Source organism: Lathyrus oleraceus, chromosome 1, assembly GCF_024323335.1.
Source record: "Lathyrus oleraceus cultivar Zhongwan6 chromosome 1, CAAS_Psat_ZW6_1.0, whole genome shotgun sequence".
Classification (NCBI taxonomy): domain Eukaryota; kingdom Viridiplantae; phylum Streptophyta; class Magnoliopsida; order Fabales; family Fabaceae; genus Lathyrus; species Lathyrus oleraceus.
Window position 1 is genome coordinate 245362371 of NC_066579.1, and position 26312 is coordinate 245388682.

The 26312-nt window shown below is 36.2% G+C and overlaps 1 protein-coding gene across 10 annotated transcripts in view; it reads right to left on the minus strand.

The window, feature by feature from the left end:
* Positions 1 to 26312, minus strand: part of LOC127129568 (uncharacterized) — a 74640-nt gene that overhangs the window by 32864 nt on the left and 15464 nt on the right. For 7 of the 10 annotated variants that reach the window (XM_051058725.1, XM_051058732.1, XM_051058741.1 and 4 more), the window contains 9 exons: positions 16485 to 16612; positions 6166 to 6316; positions 4756 to 4851; positions 4501 to 4602; positions 3233 to 3291; positions 3027 to 3129; positions 2501 to 2686; positions 2296 to 2412; positions 1655 to 1935 (listed from right to left, as the gene is read on the minus strand). In XM_051058725.1, coding sequence (XP_050914682.1) covers positions 1655 to 1935; positions 2296 to 2412; positions 2501 to 2686; positions 3027 to 3129; positions 3233 to 3291; positions 4501 to 4602; positions 4756 to 4851; positions 6166 to 6316; positions 16485 to 16612 — 1223 coding nt within the window. Of the gene's footprint in view, positions 1 to 1654; positions 1936 to 2295; positions 2413 to 2500; positions 2687 to 3026; positions 3130 to 3232; positions 3292 to 4500; positions 4603 to 4680; positions 4852 to 6165; positions 6317 to 16484; positions 16613 to 26312 lie in introns of those variants that run through there. The other 3 variants (XM_051058755.1, XM_051058760.1, XM_051058764.1) reach the window with 3 other exon arrangements.

Consider the following 26312-nt stretch of genomic DNA (forward strand, 5'->3'; position numbering starts at 1 on the left):
ACTCAACCCTACAAAACTAGTTTGTAAGGTGAGGGTGAGAGATGCCTCCCACATATAATTACATTTTCAGATAATTTCATCCAAAGTGGGACTCTCATCACACTACACTACGCCCAAACTGGACATCAGAGTGGACTGAGTGGGCCAATAGCTGGTGGCCCTTCAGAACTTGGACAGGCTCCGACACCATCTTAAGTTATTTTATATATTGGGTTTAACTCGTCCTTTTAAAATTGGCTTGTCAGGTGAGAGTTGTCAATCTTTATAAGCTGTTTTTAAACCTTATCTTTTTCAATGTTTGGGTTCCCCTTTATACCAGCCCCCTCACACAGGCAGCACTGTTGAACTTGGTGCATAAAAAATCTGGTGGGTGGCCCAAATGAATAACTTTTTCATGTCTTATTTCTTTTCAATTTGGGATTTAAGTTTTCCAAATAGACATCAATAAATTCCACTATCCCATGAGAAATCATAATTTATTTTTTAGGGGAGCGGCTAAGGGGCAAACCAATATTTATATGCATCCGAATTAGATAGTCATACCTAAACCAGTCCAAAGTCGCACTATTGTCAATTATGTTGTCAATATAAGCACGTTGTGGAACAAAAGCAATGTGGCACTCATGGTTGTTAAGATCTCGATCTAGATTTTAAAATCTTACGATTTTGCGATCTCACTCGCCCCCAACGATCCCGATCTTAAGTAGAATCACGTGTTGTAGCCAAATTGTGAAAAAATTGTAAAACCATTGATTTTGTGCGATCTTGGCAAGTTCCGGCCACGATCCATCGTTTTCCGGCCAGGCTTCCGCTTTCCGCCCACCACCATTACAAACCGAGAAGGTTGACAAGATGTCAAGGTGCAACAATTACGGTTTGGCGGATGCTGTTTTCCCATGAATACACTTGCCTACCAAAATATCATTTAAAAAAACTTCAAATATATAGTATAATTTTCGCTTTAGTAATATCTTACGATTTTTGTTACAATCTTATGTTTTACGAACTTGCTACCCTCTCTCGATCTTAGAAAATAATTGGGTAGGATCTTCTGATCTTAGTTACGATCTTATGTTTTACGATTTTACTATCCCCTCCCAATCTTATGCAAGATCCCGATCTTGACAACCTACTAGCTGTGCTCCACAAGCAGCGATGGAGTGCAGAATAGAGTTGCAGCAGCTTTTGCGGTTGAATTGAAGCATTTCAGCATTTTTTTTCTATATTTCCACTAAAGGAAAGACCTCTTCAAAATTATTCTCTAGCCATATACAGAGACGCAGATAAACCCTAGTCTCCAAAATCACTAAATAACGTCAATTTGCCAACAACTACTACATCAGGCTGCATAGTTAAGACTTGAAAAGAAATAAGTGCTAATCCTATAAATCACACAACAGTACAAAGGAAAAGCATGGAACTTAATATAGCTTTCAGCAGAAATGTATTACTTAAGCAAAAACCAACACCTCAATGGCATCTACTAGAACAGTCTAGCAAAATATAATATACACAGCAAACCAACTGCGACTTTATATAATTATTACAACATAAAATGTAAGGGGAATATGAAGGGTGATTGTTCAAAATACATATTTTCCATCATTATAGAAATAGTCCAACAGAGGCAGAAAAGGGGAAATTTTGAACATACCGTACATAAATTTCTTGCAAAGAAACTGTGAGCAATGAGCTGTTATCTCCTCCATTTTCAAGATCAACTTCTAGATCGACTGAACCCAGTCTTGAAATAATGGATATACCAAAAGTAGAACATGTTGGCACATCCGAAACAATATTTGAAGGATAAACACAGTTCAAAATTTCAGATTCATCCCTTACAAGTTGTGAGTTCAGATGAGTGATAAAGTCAATGAATGTGCCATATATTGAAGGAGAGAAGTGTACTTTCATTGATTCTATGAGCACATAAACCTGGAATCAAGAAGTATTGGGATTCAAAAGAGAGAAGACAGAAAAAGAAAATACCATGTGTAGGAGATGTGGGAGAGTGGCGGACTTTAAATCCAACCTCAATGTAACTGTTAAGAGTCCCACATCGAATAATATATGGTCTGAACATGAGTTTATAAGTGGGGGCAGCCCTCACTCTACCAACCGGTTTTGTAGGGTTGAGTTAGGCCCAACCACACTTCTTAACAATAACAAATGAAAATTTACAAGAACTTAGGGATTGAAAGATCACAACTAGGAATCTACTCATAAGAAACAAAATCATATCAAGGCAATAAAGAAAGAATAAATACAATAAAAAACATATAATCTGCTAATCACCTCTAACTGCTTCAAAATGGATTCATCAGGGATAACACATAAAGCCATGAAAAATGAAGCACTAAATTTCTCGAGAATAGAATGCTTTTGTGACCGGTCATTATTAAGAATGGCGATCTGTAATAACAAACAACCCCAAGGTTACAAATATCAGGAGAGTTTACAAACATAAACCAGACAATGTTATATGGATTAAAAACCAGACCTCAAAATCATTGAGTTTAACATCTAAGTAATTATATAGATCTTGAAGCCGGATGCCTAAACAATCCTTAGATGTGGATATTGTATTTGAAAAGTTTTTTAGGAAGTAGGGTTGATCTCCAACTTCTAAAAGGAAAGACTCGGGACCAATTTTAGACTTGAAACACAAAGACCTTGACTTAATTACCTGCGAGGAAAACTACATTGATTAGAAGAATAAAAAACAAAAATAAATAAATAAATAAATAAAACAGAATTGAGGTTTAAGAAAGGATAGGCTAAACCACCTAAAACAAGCAGTAATTGCAAACAATAAATTGCACTAAACTACTTCATGAACAGTTTAACTCTGTTTTAACAAAAAATTACACTACGCAAATCAAAGTTCCCCTAAGCTAAATAAAACACTCAATACTGCCCAAAGGTTGCACCAAAGGCAGGTAACTGTTTAAAATGTCAGGAAAAGGCATAACATTTTATTTCACAAAAGATTAATATACACGGGGTTGAATATATAGGGGAACTACCATATTGCTACATTCTGATGCTGTAACTCTCCAAGGAAAAATAACAGAAATGTCAAAAACAGAAACATCCCACATTACTCTTTCATGGTTCACACCAACATATCTGTAAAACAGATGAAATCGATTAATTACCAGTTACCACTACTATTCAAGAAATGCTATGACATGATATTGATGTTTGTAGCTAATCCCAAAGAATAGCTTACTCTGCTTTGGATAAGAGTCGAGTTGTGTCATTTTCAATTCCGTTCAATGACAACAGCACCTGCATTTCGACAGATATAACAGCTTGACACAATTAGATAGTATCTAAAATATCTCTACTCATCTCTTTGAATTAGATCCTACATTTATTTGTTGTTATCATGATTTGTTTCCCTCTTTATTTTCAAATTAGAACTCTAGTTCTTGTATAAGTTAGGGTTAGTGCTTAATCTTAATCATTATTCAAATTTCTATTCTACCTCTTCCCTCTTTATCTAAATAAAAACCCTATATCTTCCAACAAAATTTGCATTGCATTGTAGCAAATATTTCATGAAAGAACCACACACATAGAAGACGATTGTCTTTTTACTCATGAAAGATTCAGCAAAGGCTTATATACAGTGGACACAACCAAAGAACAAAAAACTAACAACCTCGCGAAGGCACTCAAGGAAGAAGACTGATAATCTTTGTTACAAGTTAAGCATGATTAACATTATATTGTCCAAATTGTGGGACAATGAAGACTCCGTAGAGAGATGGGTGTAATATGAAATTCCACATGTGACTAATAATGTGCAGTACATCTTTAAGTCCTCTCATCAGAGAAAGGATGTGTGTTTGTGCCCTATTCTATAATCTTTTTCCCTGTTAAAGTTCTCTGTTAATCTAGCTTAATAGTCTAGCTTATCTATTGTTTGTTATTGCATCGGGTCTTTGTTAACCAAACCCACAAATTAGTTTGTTCAGTTTCAGAGAATACAAAATACAGTTTCAAAAACTCAACTTCCACTTTTTTTCTTCCATTTCTCACTTCATAAAACGTAACACCTCTGCACTACTCTGTTCAACATTATATTGGTTTGCAAATTTCATAAATAAAAATAGAGTATTGTATTAGCCACATTGGATACAGTTTTCCCAGACATCTCTATGTTACAAAGGTAATAATACACAACAATCACATTAAAATAGGGAAATGCTAACAAGTGCCCCAGGAGCATTCGTTAAGATTTTTAAAAAGATATGTTTTGTTTGAAAATACAGGTATTCAATGCATCAAAAATTAAAACAATTGACTTTTCTAAAGAATAAAAGGTATGTTTTTTTTAAAAGACTTGTATTCAATGCAATGTTTTCTTTATTTGGAATTGGAATCTTTAAAGAGTGTTCTTGGGGCCCTCGTTAGCATGACGCATTAAAATAATATAAATCCTCACATAAAAATTATAAAAGCGAGGAGCCGGGGAAAAACAGTGGTGCATACCCTCTCGTTATGAAATTTGACTGATGTAACAAAACCATAAAACTCCAACAGATTTAATAAAGTATTTGCATCAAATGTCACTTGAAGTTGTTGAAGCATTCCCTGTAGCAAAAGATTGGGAGAAAAAAATGTAACATACTACAAAAGCCAACAAAATACTTCAGCTTTAAGCTTGCATACCTACACAAGCATATCAATGCCAGCCACTCACAAAGCACATCAACTTGGTATCACATTGAAACACAGTGACGATACCTTAACAGACATGCCCATATCTTGGTTAGATGAAAATTTTACTTGAAGGTCACATGAATGATCCACAAAATCCAGTACATTATTTTCAATATTGGGCTGCAGAGATCAAAAAATATCACCATTAGTATCAATAGCCATTAAAAATTGGAATGAAAAAACTTCCGGTCATAAATTACCATGTAACTTGCATCTATCAAAGCAAATATTACAAATTTCAGTACCATCATGGTGATGGGAGTTAAGACAATAATAATGTACCTTTTTGCATTTTACAGGACTAAAACAGGTAGAACAGGGCACAAAAACAGATTAATATCGCACTACTTCTAAAGAAGAAAGATAAAACAAAAAAGAGATGGATAGAATCAATCATTTCACATCAATACTCCCCTGCATCAGCAATCAATATTAGAGCTTCACCGGATGACAACAAGTGCCTCATACAGTTAGTTAGTCATTAGAGCTGCCACTTGCAACTAACCTAACTGTCTTTGGGTAGAACAACAACTACTCAAACAGACTCAGCAGAATAGAATAGAAATCTAACATGATATCCAGATTATCCACGACCTTGTCTAGCCTACTTCCCAGCCACTAGGCTGTTCAGTGGTTTTCGGCCAGAAAACTGAATCGAAGTGAACTTAAAATTCAGTACACTCGAGCTGAACTGCTTTCAACTGTGCACTAAACTGCTTGTACATGCCAAAACCAAACAAAAATGTTGGACATTGTATACCAAACTGAGGTGCCCAATCTCCGCAATATCTTATTTTAACTTTTATGCTTGTTCAATCCTTTTTCAGGAATACACTTTTGGTCTTTTACCCACTCTACTACAATGTGTCGCCCTGCTCTTCATCCCTATTTGAAATCAGTTCTAGTTTAGACCTCAATATTTTTCTTTCTGTTGGTCGCAGTACAGTATCCACATTTTATTTCATTCATTGAATTTGAATTGATACAATTATTAATACTTTAATACATTTTCTTATTAATACTTTAATACATTTTCTGTTGGTCACAGTACAGTATCCACATTTTTTTAATAAGAGAATGAAATTTGAATTTCTGAAGATAAAATCTACCTTAAATCACCTACTAACAAACAAAATATTAAAAACATTTTAAAAATATATAAATATATAAAAATTCAACTTCGACAATTTGACTATTTGTGAAGGAATACAAAAAAAAACTTTTAACACACTATGGTAATAAATGTTGTGCAGCACAATTATAACAAAAGAAAATAGTAAGTGGACAAAAGGTGAGAAGGTTATGGTGGATAAAAACCATCAAGAAAAACATTCACCAGGAAGTTGGACAAGTCTATATTATGAAAAAGATGACGAAAATTGCAAATGGATTTCTCTAATTAATTCAATGCTACAGAAAATACAAGATACAAACCCGACTAATTTGTAAAAAGATCTCCCTGCTGCTGGGCTCAAACATTTTCCCAGACTTGAATTTGGAGATAATAATTCCATGTTCTTTGTAGAACTTAGACTCAATAACTCCGCCTTCAAAAATTATTTCTGCAATTCCTTTACAGTGCTTCCTAGAAGACGAAGAATAAAAAAAATTATATATATTTGACAAGTAGATGGTACTAGTCATTACAATCAATTAGCGTATTTTACACATGCAATCATTACAATGGGCAAGGGTTAATGAATGCAAGATTTACTGATATCTTAAGTAATAAGAATACAACCTTCGCTTCTTTAAAAAAATCTAATTACTACCTCGGTCCCACAATGTATGTCATTTTAGCCACACAAAAAACATGTGTCCCAATTTATATATCGATTTATAACATCAATGCAAATCGCAGAGAGCCAAAAATCCGACATATGGTGCTCCCACATCCTACGTATGGGGCTGTGGTGCCACCATCTTGCACAAACTTGGCCATGGTGGAGAGCCAAAAATCCGCCACTGATATCTGCCATGGCCGATATTTAATAACACTGAATATCAATGAAGTATTAATGTGGTTTTCTCTATTATACCCCTTAGTACTTATTACTCTCTTTCCAATTCTTTTAATTTCTCTTTCTCAAACAATTAATGAAGCACAATCTTGTGAAGTAACTTATAGTTTTTCTTTCCCATATATTTTGGAACAATTAGTGACATACATTTTGGACGGAGGGAGTAATTAACAAATTGATGGAATACAAAAGCCATAGAAAGAAAAATGGGAGAGAACTGAGACAATGAAACTACGGAAAAAATTATATTCATAAATTGCAACTGAGTGGAACCTCAAACAGATTCTGCTAGTGTTACATGTTGTCGGAACCAGTTGTACATGTATTAATTAGCTGTATATTTTATATTTAAATAAGATTAAAATCCCATAAATAGGACTTGATTAGTTGAATAATGTGTATGTATTTATAGAAATTATTGTCCCTTAATTATAGAATTGACTGAGGGCAATGATGAGTATTTATTAGAAATTTCTTTTTCTAATTACATTGTATTCTATTTAAGAGCACATGCTCCTCTATCAATAAGTGAAAAATTGTCTTTGACATGGCATCAGAGCTCCAAAATCCATCGGAGCCTGTTAAAAATTGTGGCCTGCATTGCCATTTTTCTCCACTGTGCGGCCTGCATTGCCGATTTGTTTTTACAGTCTATATTGCCATTTTCCCCAACAAAACTCAGAATGTTTGAACCAATTAATACCCCTGCCCCAAACACTGGCTCTGTTGAACTGCAGAATGTTCAACCTAGCCTTCGTCTCAATGGAAAAAACTACCTCAAATGGTCTCATTTTGTACAAACCTTTTTAAAGGGGAAGGGCAAACTGAATCATCTTACTGGGAAGGATACCCCAAAAACTACAGATAGCAAATTTGCTGCATGGGATGAAGATGTTGTTGTAATATCATGGCTATGGAATTCCATGCTACCTGAGATCAGTGATGCGTGCATATTCATGAAGACTGCCAAAGAGGTATGGAACAGCTGTAAAGAAAACTATTCCAAGGTTGGTGATGTTGCACAAATTTACGAAATTAATATGAAGATTGCGACTACCAAACAAGGAGACCGATCCATTAGTGAGTATGCCCAAACTCTACAAAATCTATGGTTGGAGTTGGATCATTATGAACATTTTGAAGCAAAATGCACGGCAGATGCTACCTTACTCAAAATTATAAGGAGAAAGACAAAATCTATTCGTTCTTGATAGATCTGAACAACGAGTTTGATCCAATAAGGATGCAAGTACTCGGAAAAGAGTTATCCTCACTAAATGAAACCATGGCTGCCTTTCGAACAGAAGAATCGTGAAGAGGAGTGATGATGGAGCATCAATAAACAGAAAGTTATGCCTTAGTAGCCCAAAACTGAGAGAAGAACATCGACCAATGGAAGAACGACCAACCTGGAAGAGCCCCCAAAATGGAGATTGAAAGAGGGGATAACAAGAACTCTCTATGGTGTACCTTCTGGAAGAAGCCAAAGCACACCGAAGAAAAATGCTGGAAACTTCATGGAAAACCGCCAAATCAGAACTGAAATTGGAACACCAACGGAATTCAACGAGGAGGACCAGCACATGCCCGCTTGGTCCAATCAGGCGTTGTCGAGGAAAGTCATTCCAAACCTACTGCAGACTTCAATTCAGACAAAATTACAAAACTAAGGGAATTAGAAAATTTTACCCTGTACCCCTACAATTGTACCCACACCCCTACATCTAAAATTTTTTGACCAAAATACCCTCATTCCATTTCAAAATTTTTTTACCATTTTTGTTCAAGAGTTCCGGAGAAGAGAAATTTTTGGCTTTTTTGCATTGTAAACCGGAACACTCAGAGTAAGTCTTCTGGTTCATGAAATGTATACCGGAACACTTCTCTAAAGAGTTCCGGTTTGTTGCCTTTAGGGGCACTGAACCGGAAGTCTTTTAGAAAGTCTTCCGGTTTGGAGTGTTGTATACCGGAAGTCTTTCTTAAAGACTTCCGGTTTGGATGATGTATACCGGAACTCTTTAAGAAAGTGTTCCGGAAGTCATTTTGTTTTTTTACTAACCGTAACTCTTCTATGAAGTGTTCCGGTACGTAATTTATTTATTTTTATTTTTTTAAAATTTTAATTATTTTTTTATACATTTTTTTTTTGCAGTGGTTCGAAGACGAGGTGCAGATGGTAGGATTCCAGTCCGCACGTTAGGCCGGGGTGCATCTTCATCTGCAGCTGAGCCGGCTGGATATCCAGGAGGGCCGTACGATATGTCTCTTTTGGTGAAGTACGAGCATCATGTTGCTCGACATTTATGGTTCGGTGAGGTAAGTAAACGGGCTATATTTGAAAATGAATAATAGTTGAATATTTTATATTTTGTTTTCTAATATGTGTTTTAATTGTTTTTAGGAAAGAGGTCCAAAGAAAGAGTTGTAGGTTGCTGGACATGGACTGAAGTTGACTTCTAGGGTTCCATTGACTCTTCCACCACAGATGGAGAGTTGGGCATCTAGATCCGGTTTATCTTCACTGCAGAGAACCAGTTTGAACAAGATAGACACAAATCTTGTCTCTGCATTTGTGGAAAGATGGCATCTAGAGACATCTTAATTTCACATGCCGTTTGGTGAAATCAGCATTACTTTAGATGATGTCGCATGTCTACTTCACTTGCCCATCAGGGGTATCTTCTGGAGTCCTCAGGATGTGACTGAAGAGGTAGCTGTTGAACTTGCTGTTGACTACCTAGGAGCGTCACGGGGTCAGGCACAGTCACATGTTCGTAGCTGCAGGGTGTCGTATTACAAGTTGGAGTGGTTATACGATTTATTCGTACAGCATAGAGCTGCTTCCAGCTGGACATATGCGACTAGAGCATATCTATTCTGAAATTTTCAACTGAATGGTAAAAATGAAATGGTAAATTGGTTAAAACCAATTAAGGGTAGAATGGAAATTTTTAAAATTTTGTAGGGGTATGAGGCTAACTGTAGGGGTACAAGGTAAAATTTTCAGGGAATTACTAGACTCTTCAGTCAAGCCCACAAACACAGGTAGTTCTTTTGTGGCATTATCAGGTATTTCTCATGCCTATGCTCTTAGCGTTATACAAAACACAGGTAGGCTCTTACTAAACTCTAAGAGTTATACGAATCACATGACCCATTCGTCTATTGAGTTTATCTCTTACAAACTTTGTCCAAGTAATAAAAAAATTGTCACTGCAGGAGGCACTTTTATTATTTGCTGGAAAGGGAGATATTCCCCTAAGTCATACTTTAATTTTGAGAGATGTCTTGCATGTGTCCAAATTATCTGCCAATTTGTTATCCATTTACAAACTTACAACAGATTTACAATGCGTAGTGACATTCACTCCTACACTTTGCAAATTTCAGGATCAGGAAACGGAGGACAATGGGCTCTACCTTCTTATGGAAGCACGTGGGACAAGTAGCATTAAGAGTCAACTTCCACTGTCTTTGTTGTTAGAGTCTATTCCTTCCCTCCATAAAGAAATCTGGTTGCGTCACTTTCGGTTGGGTCGTCCTTCAATCAGCACTCTCAAAAATATGTTTCCCACCTTGTTTCAAGGTATAAACTTGCTAAACCCAAATGAGTTAGTTTTCCTAATAATAAAAGAATGTCTACTCTTTTTTCCTTAGTCCATAGTTATGTTTGGGGGCCATCCAATATTCCAAATATATCAGGGGCCCGCTGGTTTGTCATTTTTATTGATGATTTTACTAGAGTGTCATGGGTGTATCTCTTGAAACAAAAAAGTGAAGTCACACAAATATTTAAATTGTTTTTTCAAATGATAAGAATCCAATTTGAGACTACCATCAAACGGTTTCATTCTAATAATGCCAAAGATTATTTTAATCAAACATTGTCTTTCTTTTTCAATGAACATGGTATTATTCATGAATCATCATGTTTCCACACACCCCACAACAAAATGGGAGGGCTGAAAGAAAAATTGGACATATTCTGAATGTTTTCCGAGCATCTTTATTCCACACAAATGTTCCAAAACAATATTTTGGAGGAGGCTGCCCTTACTGCAGCCTGCTTGATTAACCGCTTACCCTCTCAAATTCTTCAGAATAACAGCCTCATTCAACTACTCTCCAAATTCTACCCAAACTTCAAACAACCTTGTTCCTAGGATCTTTGGTTGTGTGTCATTTGTCCATGTTCATTCTCCACATCAAGGAAAACTTGACCCTCGAGCTAAATGTGTATTTCTTGGTTACTCCCCTATCAAAAAAGGTTACAAGTGTTATCAACCTACAACTAAAAAGAATTGTGTCTATTGATGTCACTTTTGTCGAAACTGAATCCTTTTTTTTCCAAACCTTATCTTTAGGGGGGAAGCAATGCATTGAAGATAAGGATGATTTGTTCAAAGCAATGTTTTAAAAAGCGGACCGAAGATCGAACCGGTGAAACTTGCGGTTTAAGGTTTAATTGATTCAACCGGTTATTACAATAATATCGAATCGTTTATTAAATAAACTAATAATATGAAACTAAATTTTATAGATATGTCACACATAATCATACATTCACAACTTAATAAAATAAATTTTCAAAAATCTATTACAAAGTTAATACAACAATATCGATAATACATATAATAACATAACATAGTTCTACACTTCATTTCAACTTTCATTTAAGAATAATTTGACCAAATTAAAGAATTACAATAAAATAAGTTAAGCTAATTCAAACCAATATTAAAATAATAGAATATAATAACTAAAACAAAGTTCAAATAATTATGAATATCTAAATTAAATAAGATAGAATACTAAAAATAATAATACATTATACTTCATTAAACAACAAAAAAATGAATTTGAGTTGAAATACGACAAACAAGTCTTAATTGACAACAAACAATATTGACTTGAACGACAATCAATATTATCTTGGATATCACTATGTTTAAAAGAGACGGCGTAATGATGATAGAGTGTGGTCCAAAGAAAAACTATAATGGAGTGACAAAATTTAAAAGTTTGTAGGGTTGTAAAAAGATATGGAATTTTTTTTTGTGATTGGGGAATGTATAGTTTTGATTTTGACAAATTAAAATTTAAAAAAATGGTTTCTTTGATGCTTTTTTTTTAACCGGGCGGTTTTTCAAAACCGGCTCCAATTCTTTGGTTCGAATGGTTCGGGACGGTTCAACCCGATTTTTTCGATTTTGACCCAATAACGATTTTGAAAGATTGATCCAACCGGATTCATCTCTGCTTCCCGGTCCAACCGGTTGAACCGGCCAGTTCGGTCCGATTTTTAAAACATTGGTTCAAAGACCTTTCTTTTATGCCCAAGACCACTTCATTACAGACTCCTAATACTACTCGTCCACTACAAGTTTACACAAGAAGGGCAGCACCTAATATTCAAAGTACGCAAGTCCTTGAATCTGACCCAATTCCTGAAACTGTAATTGATGAGACTGTTTTAGAGGAGCAATATATGCCCCCCTGAAACTAAAGTTGATGGGATTGTTTTAAAGGAGCAGAATATATCCATGAATGCTGGAGATCTTCCAATTGGAGATCTTCCAATTGCAATAAGGAAGGATGTTAGCGCATGTACAAAAAGACCTAAGTATTCATTGTCTCACTTTATATCCTATGATAATTTGTCTAACAATCATAGAAGTTTTCTTGCTCATTTAAACACTACCATTATTCCAAAATCTATTACTGAAGCACCACATAGCAAAGAGTGGAGAGAAGCTATGAAAGTCGAAATGAATGCACTAGAGAAAAATGGAACTTGGAGGTTGGTAGAGCTTCCTAAAGACAAAAAACTTATTGGTTGTAAATGGGTATTCACCCTTAAATACAAGGCCGATGGAACACTAGAAAGGTATAAAGCAAGAATAGTAGCTAACGCGTACACGCAAACATATGGGATTGACTATCATGAGACTTTTTCTCCTGTTGCAAAAATGAGCACTGTCAGAATTTTGTCATCTTTGACAGCTAACTATGGATGGAATTTACAGCAATTCAATATCAAGAATGCTTTCCTACATGGCAACCTTGAAGAGGAAATTTACATGGAGGTGCCACCTGGGTTTAACTTTGAGAAAGGCAAAGTTTGTAAGCTAAGGAATGCCATTTCTGGACTGAAACAGTCCCCTAGGGCCTGGCTTGGCAGGTTTACCACTGTGATGAAAGATATGGGATATAAACAAAGCCAGAGAGATCATGCTTTGTTTACTAAGAAGTCATCCGTAAGGGGAGTTACTGCACTAATTGTTTATGTGGATGATATAATTGTAACAGAAAATCATCAAACAGAAATGGATAGCCTAAAAATGTGTTTACTGAAAGAGTTTGAAGTAAAAGAGTTAGGCAGATTAAAATATTTTTTGGGCCTTGAGGTGGCACATTCTCGTCATGGTATTATCATCTCTCAACAGAAATATATGCTAGATTTATTATCTGAAACTAGTAAATTGGGATGCAAACCAGTAAAAACTCCAATTGAACAAAATCACTGACTTAGTGAATTTGTTGAAGATGCAACTATGGACAGAGAATCCTATCCAAAGTTGGTTGGAAAGTTAATATATTTATCTCACACATGGTCAGACATAGTTTATGCAGTGGAAGTGGTAAATCAATTCACGCATAATCCCAAAGAAAATCATCTTAGAGTTGTTTACCGAATTTTGCAATACTTGAAGGGTACTCCTGGTAAAGGAATTCTATTTACAAGGGGTCAATGAATTACTTTGGAAGCCTATACAGATGCTGACTATGCTGGATTTGTAGATGACAGAAGATTCACATTCGGATATTGTACTTTTCTCTGAGGATATCGGATATTGTACTTTTCTCTGAGGAAATTTAGTGACTTGGAGGAACAAAAAACAAAACGTTGTTGCGAGCTCAAGCGCAGAAGCAGAATTTCGGACTATGGCGTTAGGTATTTGTGAACTCTTAGAGCTGAAAATAATTCAACATGACCTAAAGATTGAATGGAATGGACCCATGAAATCATATTGTGACAACAAGTCAGCAATGAACATTGCACATAATCCAGTGCAATATGATTGAACGAAGCATGTCGAAGTAGACAAATATTTTATCAAGGAAAAATTAGATAGTGGGACAATCTGTATACCATTTGTATCAACTGAAATCAACTGGCAGATGTTCTTACAAAAGGATTAAGTGGTTCTACATTTCAATCTATCATCGGCAAGTTATAGCTAACATCTACTCTCCAACTTTAGGGGGAGTGTCAGAACCAGTTGTACATGTGTTAATTAGCGGTATATTTTATATTTAAATAAGATTAAAATCCCATAAATAGGACTTGATTAGTTGAATAATGTGTATGTATTTATAAAAATTATTGTCCCTTAATTATAGAATTGACCGAAGGCAATGATGAGTATTTATTAGGAATTTCTTTTTCTAATTACATTGTATTCTATTTAATAGCACATGTTCCTCTATCAATAAGAAGTGAAAATTTGTCTTTGACACTTGTATAATTAAAGAGCTAATTAAGATCCCAAACTAAATTCTAACAATTCTTACTACATGCCAGCAGCTAGGTAGTAAGAACTAATGCATTTAATTAGGAATGTTAATGAGATCCCTGTGTTGGGGGAGTTTTTCATTATGGAGCATTGAAAATTATGGGACTTCTTCTTTTAAAGCAACACCTTTGTAAGAGACATACCACATATTCACCCAAAATCTTAAGGTGATAGGTGGGTGGGTTCTCTCACTTATAAATATTCAAGTCTCCATATTTTCAACCAATATGGAACTATTACCCACACTACTCACACTTACTACATTCTCAACACTCCCCCTCAAGTGAGTCCATAATGTTCCCCCTCAAGTTGAAATTCTTCTTACTTCCACAAACTCTTGTACCGCACGGAATGTTTCTTACTCACCACCCTTGCGGCGCCGTTGACTTTCGGTACAAGTAAGCCGGTCCCTTTCTCGAACCAAAGACTCTGATACCATGTATTGGGGGAGTTTTTCATTAGGGAGCATTGAATATTGTGGGACTTCTTCTTTTAGAGCAACACCTTTGTGAGAGACACGTCACATATTCACCCAAAACCTTAAGGTGATAGGTGGGTGGGTTCTCTCACTTATAAATACTCAAGTCACCACATTTTCAACCAATATTGGACTATATTACCCACACTACTCACTCTTGGTACATTCTCAACAATTCCCAACAATATGTGTGACGGAACGGAACCTGTTAGGTTGGTAGCTCAAAGATACTGCATTACACGCAAAACAGTATATTCGAGCAACTATTATCAAAGTGTTGCTCGTATCTGAGTTGGTTCTCTTATTGCATCTAGAGTCTAAATCCGAGTCTGCAGCATTAGTGTGTGCACTTTTTTGATGAATCGGCACTTGTATTATCAGTTGATATTCAGTAAGGCATGCTAAGAGTCAGTTGTTCACAGCTGTGCTAAAGCAACTGCAATTAATTATGGTTTTGAGTCAATAAATAGATCAAACCTATGTTGTATCATTCTCATCATTGATTGATAAAGAATCTCATGTTTTAGTTTTCTCCAACTATATATTTCTCTCAAATTAAGCTTCACCCTCCTTATATTCTGTTATCAATCTCTACTTTAGTTAGGAATGTTAAGGAGATTCCCAACAATATGTGTAACAAAATCTGTTAGGCTGGCAGCTGAATGACACACTACATTACACCCAAAACAGTATATTAGAGCAACTATTATCTAAATGTTGCTCGTATCTGAGTTAGTTCTTTTATTGCATCTAGACCATCAGTGTAGTTAAGATTGAATGTTGGATCTTAAGATCTTACGACCTTACGTGTTAAAGTTGCCTTTTAGTGCTACAATCTGAGAAAGAACTTTTTTCATGCACTTTGTGGTAAAGATCGAGTACTGGATCTTAAAATCTTACGATCTTCCGTGCTGAAGTTGTCTTTTATATGACTATAATGATATGAGAATATATAATATCTTAGATGATTAGACTTGTTTTTTAGATTTATGTTTTTTGAGCTACTTATTTTGAACAAAGTCTTCTGAACTTATTAAATTATGGAATGATGGTTATGAATTATTAATTAAATTGGTTGAATTTTGTCATTTATAGGTTATTTTGTCCATGTATTATAATTTTCATGTTTTTGTGTGTATATATGTCAAATTACCATTTTGCCTTCAGTAAGATCTTATGTGTACTACGATCCTAGTTTTACGATCCTTCACAGGCCGTCAAATCCTACTTAAGATCTCGTGCTTGACTACCTTGAGTATAGTGCATAACAGTATGCAGCATTAGTATGTGCACTTTTTTGATGAATCAGCAACTGTAGTACAGCTGATATTGAGTAAGACATGGTAAGAGTTAGCTGTTCACAGCTGTTAGCAACTGCCATTAGTTAGGGTTTTGAGTCAACAAAATAGATCAAACATGTGTTGTATTATTCACATCATTAATTGATAACGAAACTTTCATGTTTTAGTTATCTCCAACTATATATTTCTTATAGACTAAGTCTCAAACTCCTTATATTCTGTACCCAATCTCTCTCCAATTTTCTACTCATGAGAACCTAATAATGTACAAGCTACTACCTACTTAAATGAGAATACTTTAGAATATAAACTATACACTAATTATCATCAACAAAAAGATACCATAAAATGCCTGTAAACAGAGAGCAGAGCATACTTGCTAAATAGAGTTGCGGAAATCCGATGAATTTCAATCTTTGATTCAAATATGCACAACTCATGCTTTGTAACAACATCAAGGCTGGATGAAACCAGAGGATGAAATTCAGTTGCATCAGAAATATCCTATAAGAAAATGTCAATCATTAATTAAAAAGTGTCATATAATATTAAGCATAATATGGTTTTCAATATGTCAAACAGAAGTTTGCAGAATGCAATATAATCTTTGGTTATCTACTGAGCTGACGAACAGCATAGAAAATCAATTATTATACAAATAAACATTAGGACTTCTATTTTCTTTTAAATGCATCCAATATTTGAACTATTCATTTTACACTGATTTATAGTACACCCTTAACCAATTATCTTCACAAGTGATACACTTTGCAAGTAAACAAAAAAGGAAAGGAAAAGAAAGTTATATAAATTTATGGAGAGAAAAAAAAACATTTCCTGTTTGTATACAGTCAGTGAAAAACAGAAATGCTAGTATAATGGTGTGATTTTACAATGTTATGGTAGGGGTACTTCGATAAAACTCAGTGTGTGTTGGGCTTTGAGAAAACACTCTGTTTTTCACTTTTAATTACAAAATTGCTGCATTGGTTTCATTTTGTTTTATGTTTTCAAACATCAAAACAGGAAATAGTGAAAACTTTGAAAATAAGAAACCAAGTGGGAAAAAACTTGACAATTTTGTAATTGAAGTCAAAATGATGAGAATACATACTTTCAAACCAATCAAAATTGTTTTCTTTTATTTTTAAAAAGACTTGAGAATAAAAAAATAATATGATAAACTAAACTATCATTATGACAAGTGCACAAAATGAGAAAAAGAAAATGTAACGTGGAACAAAAATCTCATGTTTTTCCTTTCTACGTTATTTTTAGGCATTTTATAGAAATACAAATATGTTTATATGTTAGATAGGTTCTTACAACCCGTGTTGCGATCCTCGAGTTACAATCATTCATCCCACATCTCAATCTTGGATAGAATCACAAGGCTGACAACACTGACCCAAGTCTTCCTATTAGTAGTGAAAGCAGTTATAAAAACAACTAACAACAGAGCAAAGTGTACCGCAGTTACTAACACTAATGAAGTTTTGGAAGTATTCAACAAAATGCTGAAGCAGTACTTTCAGTTGAGAGGGTGCTGAAAGAAGAGAAGCTATCAGGCAACGTGGTGATTAGTCACCAAACATGGACTAGCATTGTCTAGTTTCAATTGTGAGAGTCCTATGCTCCAAATTTGACTTAAGCTATGTCTCAATGTTGTACTCAAATGTTTTCAACCATCCAGGATTTAAAACCCTTGCACGATATTGCAGAGTTTGAAATAAGAAGGAATCCATTTTTCCATGTTTTCCATACATACTCAATCCATATACCCAATGTTGTGAAACACAAGATTCTACTTAGGATTGAGAGAGGAACAAAAGAATATGACACGGATTGCAAGATTCTACATGAATTCCAAAATTATACCAATACATGTACATATGCATGGAAACTCATAACTAAGAAAAATAGTCACTAATCACAACCTCAAAATAAATTAAATTAAAAAAAATCAAAAGAAAAATTAAAATACAAATTGTTTTTGTATATATTCTTATCATTTAAGTTAGGCCTAACTCAAAACATACTAAACCGATTTATAAGGTGAGGGTTGTCTCAGTTTTATAAGCACTACATAGACCATATCACTAGACAATGTGGGACTAAATCAACCCTTTCACACCCAACGCACCGAAGTTGTTGAAAGTTAAGTTGTTGTGAAGGCAACCCAAATGTCGCAATAGGCAGCTAAGGACGAATTGCAATAAGGGCAGACTTTCCAACAAACTCTCAGACACCCAGGCTCAATGAGCATGAAGTGTGAGAATTTAACCTGCCACCCCTCAGCTTATACTTGGCACCCCCACATAGTTCATTAATTTCAAAATTGCCCCTGGACAAAATCGGATCATAATTGTTGAAATACAAGAGACTAAGAGACATTTGAATAAACCGTATGTTTTTTGAAAGCACTACAGAGACTTTATTATATAGAGAGAGATTACAACTAATTACATGATATAGTCGATGTGGGACTATTCGATATACAAATATTCTTAACACTATATTTACAAATATCAACATTCCCCCTCAAGCTTGAGCATATAAGTCAAATGCATCAAGCTTGTTGCATATATAATTAGTTATGGGACTTCGCAGGGATTTTGTAAACACGTCTGCCAATTGATTGTTAGAGTTGACAAAGTTTGTGACGATGTCACCTGATTCGATTTTCTCTCTGACAAAGTGACCGTCTATCTCAATGTGTTTAGTCCTCTCATGGAAGACTGGATTTGAAGCAATGTGCAATGCAGCTTGATTATCACAAATAAGTGTCACTGGTCTTTCTTCTTCAATTCGAAGTTCCTTGAGCAACTGTTTTAACCAAATAAGTTCACATGTTGCCATTGCCATGGCCCTATACTCTGTCTCGGCGCTTGATCTTGCAACTACGTTTTGTTTCTTACTTTTCCAGGATATAAGGTTTCCTCCAACAAGTACACAATACCTGAATATGTTCTTTATTTTCATAGGACTAGACCTTTTCCTGGAGCACATTTGATGTATCTCAGAATCCGGATAACAGCATTCATGTGTTCCTGACAAGGGAAGTTTAAGAACGGACTTACCATACTAACCGTAAAAGAAATGTCTGGACAAGTGACTTTGAGATAATTCAACTTTCCAACCAATCTTTTATACCTTCCCGAGTCAGGTAGAGGCTCTCCCTGATTGGGTAGTAGTTTGACACTTGGATCCATAGAAGTGTCAGCTGGTTTAGCATTTAACAAACTTGTTTCTTCCAAAATATCCATAGCATATTTCCGTTAAGAAATCACCAAACCATCTTTAGATTGGGCTACCTCAATACCCAAGAAATAGCGAAGTATCCAAGTTCTTTTGTCTGAAATTGATTAGAGAGATGTTGCTTTAACTGGAGTATACCCTGTTGATCACTACCAGTTATGACAATATCATCTACATACACAATAAGATAAATACTGAGTGACGATAAAAAACATAATGGTCAGCTTCACTACGGACCATACCAAACTGTTGTACTATAGTGTTGAATCTGCCGAACCAAACTCTCGGAGATTGCTTAAGACCATAAAAGACTTGTGTAACCTACACACCATATTCGATGACTCCCCCTGAGGAGCAAATCCAGGTGGTTGGTCCATATATACTTCCTCTTCAAGATCACCATGTAAAAAAACATTTTTAATGTCAAGTTGATGAAGAGACCAATGTCGAATGACTGCAATGGCTAGAAGTCTAACAGATGTCATCTTGGCTACAGGCGAGAAGGTATCACTATAATCCAATCCAAAAATTTGAGTGTATCCTTTGGCTATCAAGCGAGCTTCCAATCGATCAATCTTACCATATGGACCAACCTTCATTGTATAAGCCAACGACAACCTACTAAAGATTTCCCATGGGGTAGAGGAACAAGTTCCCAGGTACCACTGCTTTGAAGAGCACAAAATTCATCAATCATTGCTTGCCGCCATCCAGGGTGAGATAATGCTTCACCTGGAGTTTTAGGAATAGAAACAGAAGACAAAGAAGACAAACAAGTATGCTGCAAAGGGGGATGACGATGATAACATAAATCAATATAATGTGGAGAAGGATTTCGTATTTGACGTATACCTTTTCGAAGGACAATCGGAAGATCGGACTCAGGTTGCAGGATTAGATTTGGTGATGGCGAAGACGTCGGAGGAGAGTTTTCAATGACCTTAGGGATAGGTATGAACTCAGGGACAGAGACGGCCTCAGGGACAGGGACGACAGACGTTGGGTGACGACCCTGATATGTTTGAAGTGGTTGAGAAGTGGGAGGAGTCAGGAGCCCTAGACTGATGGGGGATAATGGTAGGCAGGACTTAATAACTACCGGAAAAGGTGTGGGAGTAATTTCTTGAATAGGTTCTGGAGTTACGTGGCTGAACTCGAAATATGAAACCGACTCGAAGAAGGTAACATCGGCCGATACTAGGTATCGTTGTAGAGTATGTGAATAACAACGATAACCTTTTAGGGATCGACGATAACCAAGAAAGACACACTTTAGTGATCGAACTAATAGTATATCAAGATCAGGAGAGAGATTGTGTACAAAACATGTGGACTCGAAGATTCGGGGAGGAATTGGGTGAAGTGGGGAATTGGGAAAAAGGATTGAATGAGGAATTTTATTGTTAAGGACGGATGAGGGCATGCGATTTATAAGATAACATGTCGTTAGCACAGCATCCCCCCAAAACCGAAGTGGAACATTACCATGGAGAAGTAGGGTCCGAGTGGTTTCTACAAGATGCCCATTTTTGCGTTCGGCTACTCCGTTTTGTTGAGGTGTGTGAGGGCAAGATGTTTGATGGAGAATACCATTGCGTGACATAAAATTCTAAAATTGTTGGGATAAATATTCACAGGCATTGTCACTTTTTAAGGTACGGATAGACACACCGATTAAGTTCTTGATTCTTGATAGAATTGTTCAAAAATAGAAAATAATTCAGATCTATTCTTCATTAAAAATAACCATGTGCAACGTGAATAATCATCAATAAAGGTGACAAAATACCTATACTCAGGAGTAGAGACAATACGCGAGGGACCCTAAACATCGGTATGAACTAAAGCAAAAGGGGACGAAGCTTGTTTATTGACTCGATTGGGAAACTGACCACGAGTGTGTTTCCCTAGCTGACACGACTCACAATATAAATTAGATACCTTCGATAAATTGGGCACCAACTTATGTAATTTGGAAAGATTGGGATGACCTAATTGAGCATGGATAGTGAGTGGAGAATCTTTGGCTGAGCATGTCTGAGATGACACTGAGAGGTAATAAAGGCCTTGAGACTCATATATGACACCAATCGTCCGTCCCAAACTCCGATCCTGCAGGGTAACATTATTATTAGTTAGTGAAGGTGACACTACAATCAAGAGAACGAGTTAAACGACTGACTGAAAGTAAATTAAATGGACAATTAGGTACATAGAGGACAAAAGTAACAGAGAGAGAAGGTAGAATTTGAACAGTACCAATCCCTTCAGATCGGGTTTGAGAACCATTGGCAGAAGTTATAGTAGATAAGAAATCGAACGTAGGGAGGGAAGAGAATTTTTTTTATTATCGATAACATGATCAGACGCACCAGAATCAAGGATCCAAGATCCAAGAGAAGATGATTGAGAGAGACAAGCAGATGATTTACCAGTATGTGCTACCGAAGCAGTAGAATCTAAGTTCTGATAATTCTGATACCACCTGAGGAAATCATCGTAGTTTGGCGTAAAGTTATGAGGAGTAGCCATAAGTATCAGATCTGAAACAGTTGCCCTATGGAGAGTGGAGCGGTAGGAAAAGTGTCGGGATCGGCCGTCGGACGTGTTGTCACGTGAAGAGGCATCTGCCGGTGAAAAGTGGGGAACAGCTGGATCGGAAAAGGCGCTTCTGCACGGTAGGTTACCGGAGAATTTTGAAAAGTGAGAAGCAAACCGGAGTGATGACACGGTTTGCAAAAAAAATTATCACCGGAAGACAGTGGATCAACGGGGTAAAACCCGGCGAAAAAAGAACTGCCTCTTAACAGGCTCTATATACCATGTTGAAATACAAGAGACTAAGAGACATTTGAATAAACCGTGTGTGTTTTGAAAGCATTACGGAGACTTCATTATATATAAAGAAATTACAACTAATTACATGATATAGTCGATGTGGGACTATTCGATATACAAATATTCTTAACACTATATTTACAAATTTCAACAATAATGACCAAACAAAATTTTCGGTATCATTTAAAATTTCCAATAGTTCATTCAAAATTGTCATTATAAACTTGCACCGGTTATTTTAAAATTTTCAATATCTTTGAAATATTTTAAAACTTACATCGAAAATGTTAAAATATGCGGTAAAAAAACATAATTTTTATAAGTTTCTTCCGTAAATTTCGAAATTTTCGATAAAACCTATGGTATTTGTACCATGAAATTTAAAGATGTCAGTATAAATGTATGAGTTTTTATCAGAAATTTCAACATTGTCGGTATTCACTCATACACTTATACCGGAAATTTTGAAAATGTCTGTAGTAGAAATATATTAAATAATACCGAAAATTTTAAAAATGCCAGTAGGTAATTGATTTTTTTAATTCTTTTCATTTTTTAGTGAATATCAGGGGAAAGGATGGAACTATTGCTTCTAGGATCACAGATAGAGAGGCAACGATGGCCCGTGCTAAGGCAGTTGAACTAGAGTCTTCGTAGCAACTGACGGGAAGAATAGCTCCAACCGGTTCTCACCGAAAACAGATGGCTGCACAGTTCTTATGCGAACTCCATAGCACCGATGTCGGGCGGTTAGAGGTGACGAGCAGCTCAGAGATGATGCAAATGAGCAGGTTGATGAGGTTGTTCATGTTGAAGAGGTGTAGGGACAGGTTGCTATTGACCCAGCTGAGGTGGTCGAGACAGATGCGACCCATGTTAATGCTGAGTGGCTGAGACAGATGTTGTCCATATTGCTGCTGAGGCCGACACAAGTGACGTCGAGGCTACTCCTAATGGTGATACAGAGATTACAGCTTTTGCTTCAACGGAGTCATCTGTGCACACTGACGGAGAGTTCCCTGGAGGGCCAAGTGACCTCAATGCTTACCGATTACGTCAACCATATGGCATACCGATTATGACAAGGAGACGTACAAATATTTTTTGTTTATAACTTTAATTTATTTATTATTCATACTTGATGCGTTGAAATTAACTGATAAATTTTATAACTTTGTTAATTACAGGACTGCCCCACGCTGAAGGTGACATCCCACGGGTCAAAGATGAAGAGTTTCTTTAAGGTTCCTATGTCTGAGCAGGTCAGGCGGATTATTGATGTTTTCGGTCGCATATCAATGGCCAATTGTTCACTCACCATGCTTGACGCTTCACTTCTGACTGTCTTTGTTAAGCGATGGCACAAGAAGACATCTTCCTTTTATCTCCCATTTCGGAAGACGACTATCACTTTAGATGATGTCTCCTCCCTGTACCATCTCCCCATTCCCAGTAGATTCTTCACCATTCTAACTTCAGGCATTAATAGGTGGTTTTTAAATACTCCTTCCAAAATAAATGACTCATTTGAAATAAAAGAGTGTTCCAAAATAAACGACTCGTTTCAATTTTCAATGCATCTTTTCGAATTTTACCCTCTAATTAATATTACTTTATCATTCCCAATAATTGATAAGGATACTTTACTAAAAATATCATTTTTTCTCTTTCATTTATTCTTTTTTCTTAATTTGTGTGAAATGGTTAACTGGATCACTCATTGTGCGACGGAGAGAGTAAGATCATCAGTTATGCATGTGCCATTTGAGATAGCATTGTGAGGGCTCAGCACGATGCGTAGTGTGAGGATGTTTACCAGGAGTGGTACCTTACTGTATCACACCATCGCATCATCCCACCTCTTGAGCATACAGATGATAAGTCTTCCGATGCTGGAGGACCTGTCGATGATGTGTCGTCGCCTCCACTTGGTGTTGATGACCAGCAGGGCCTACAGATGATTGTTTGTTATTATGGATAATTTCATGGGTTTGGTAAATCCGAATGGTTAGGTTTTTTCCGGATTATCGCAAGTAGTTCACATAGCCCATGGAGGACCGATTTAGATATTTGATTTTACTTTTGTATTATTTGTATATTTTGTGACTCACTATTTAGCACGATTCTTTTTATTACATAATATTTTGTCGGTTACATCTTTGGAAGATGAACATAACTCAACTCATTACAACTAATAAACTAACAATAAGAAACACGAAAACCTAGACAGTATCAGATGATTCAGGATGTTTCAACATCTTGATTATGTCGTCGACCGATCTTGAAATTGTCGCATCAAACTCGATCGGTTCTTTAGTTAGCCTACGGTAAAATGATCTCCACATAACCTTCAAATCTCCATCGATCTTAAACTCAATAAGGTCGTATTTCACCTTACCATCCGTATCAATCCAGTCTGCACTAAACTCGATCTTATCCACCTTTCTATTCTCGATGTCGAACAACAAATTATTCAACTTTTGTGACTCAGACTATTTAGCACCGTACTTTTTATTACATAATATTTTGTCGATTACATGTTTGGAAGATGAACGTAACTTAACACATTACAACTCATAAATTATTAAGAAACACAAAAACCTAGACACTACCCGATGATTCGGGACGTTTCAACATCTTGATTATGTCGTCAACAGATCTTGAAATTGTCGCACTAAGCTCGATCAGTCCTTTAGTTAGCCTACGGTGAAATGTTCTTCACATAACCCTTAAATCTTCATCGATCTCAACAACGTCGTATTTCACCTTTTCATCAGTATCAATTCAGTCTGCACGAAAATCGATCTTACCCATCTTTTTATTCTCGATGTCGGGCAACAAATCATTCAATTTGGATCTCAGGACGACGAGACATGCGGTGTCATTCGGAAGCCGAAAATCTACGGAGGTTCACCCCATTGAAGTACATTTCTGGCTTAAACAAAAACGGAAGAAGAGGCATTGAAAGATGTTTTTCTTAACAACACATAATCCCTATTGAAACAACTTTGGATTCATTCTGGACCACACAAAAATGTCGGTGCAATCGCAGCCGCACAAAACTGTCGACAAAATCGTAACTGTTGGAGATTTGCATTATCGGAAATTTCGTATGGTTAAAAAATTTGGTATCACACGGTATTTCTTAAAAATACCGATAATGTTTCAAAAATACCGAAAATTTAAAAAAACACGATATAACTTTGTACCGGCAATTTTGAATGAACTACTCGAAATTTTAAATGATACCGGAAATTCCGAATGAACTACTGGAAATTTTGTTTTGTCATTATGATCCAATTTTGTTCAGGGACAGTTTTGAAATTAATGAAATATGTGAGAATGAGAGGTATAAGATGGGGGTGGTGGGTTAAATTTTCCTGAAGTGTGGACAATACAAAAAGTCAACAACAGATCTAGGAATGCTCTCTGATTTCATCTTTGAATTTAAATTGTACCCAACACAATCTTTACAAAACCAATTTGTAAAGTGATGGTTGTCCAAGCTTTATAAACACCGCTTAGGCCATATCTCTAGACAAAGTGGAACTAAATCACACCCAACACAATGAAGGTATTGGAAACCTAACTGCCGCAATTAGGCATTTAGGATCGCACCGCAATGAAAGTGAAATTTGCAACATATATTGTTAGGCCCGCTATTGATGATAGTCCCGTTATTAATGCAGATGAGTGGAAATAACATATTCCCTTATAAAAAGGGAAGTAACGCAACGCAAAGGGGAAGGGCATGACAATTCTGGAGTGGGAAACAAATTTGGGACTGAGCCATGAGATAGTTTCTCATTTCAGTAAAGGTATTCTCTTATGAAAGTATTATTTCCATTTAGCTTTTTCCATTTTGGCAAGGAGGTCAGACGCTTTTCAAAAGGCCATCGCGGCACAGTTTGCGTTGGCGGCTGCTATTTGGCCATTCGTAGGTCGGGGGAGCGGAGCGGCTTCCCGGCCCAGAGCAGGTTAAAACCCGCTATCTGTTTAACCCTAAAAACCCCAATCAACACTTAAAAAAAAAAATCCCCCCTCTCTTGTGCTCGCCCGTTGTTCTCATTCTCTCGTGCTCCCTCGGCACCACCATCTCTTCCTCCCA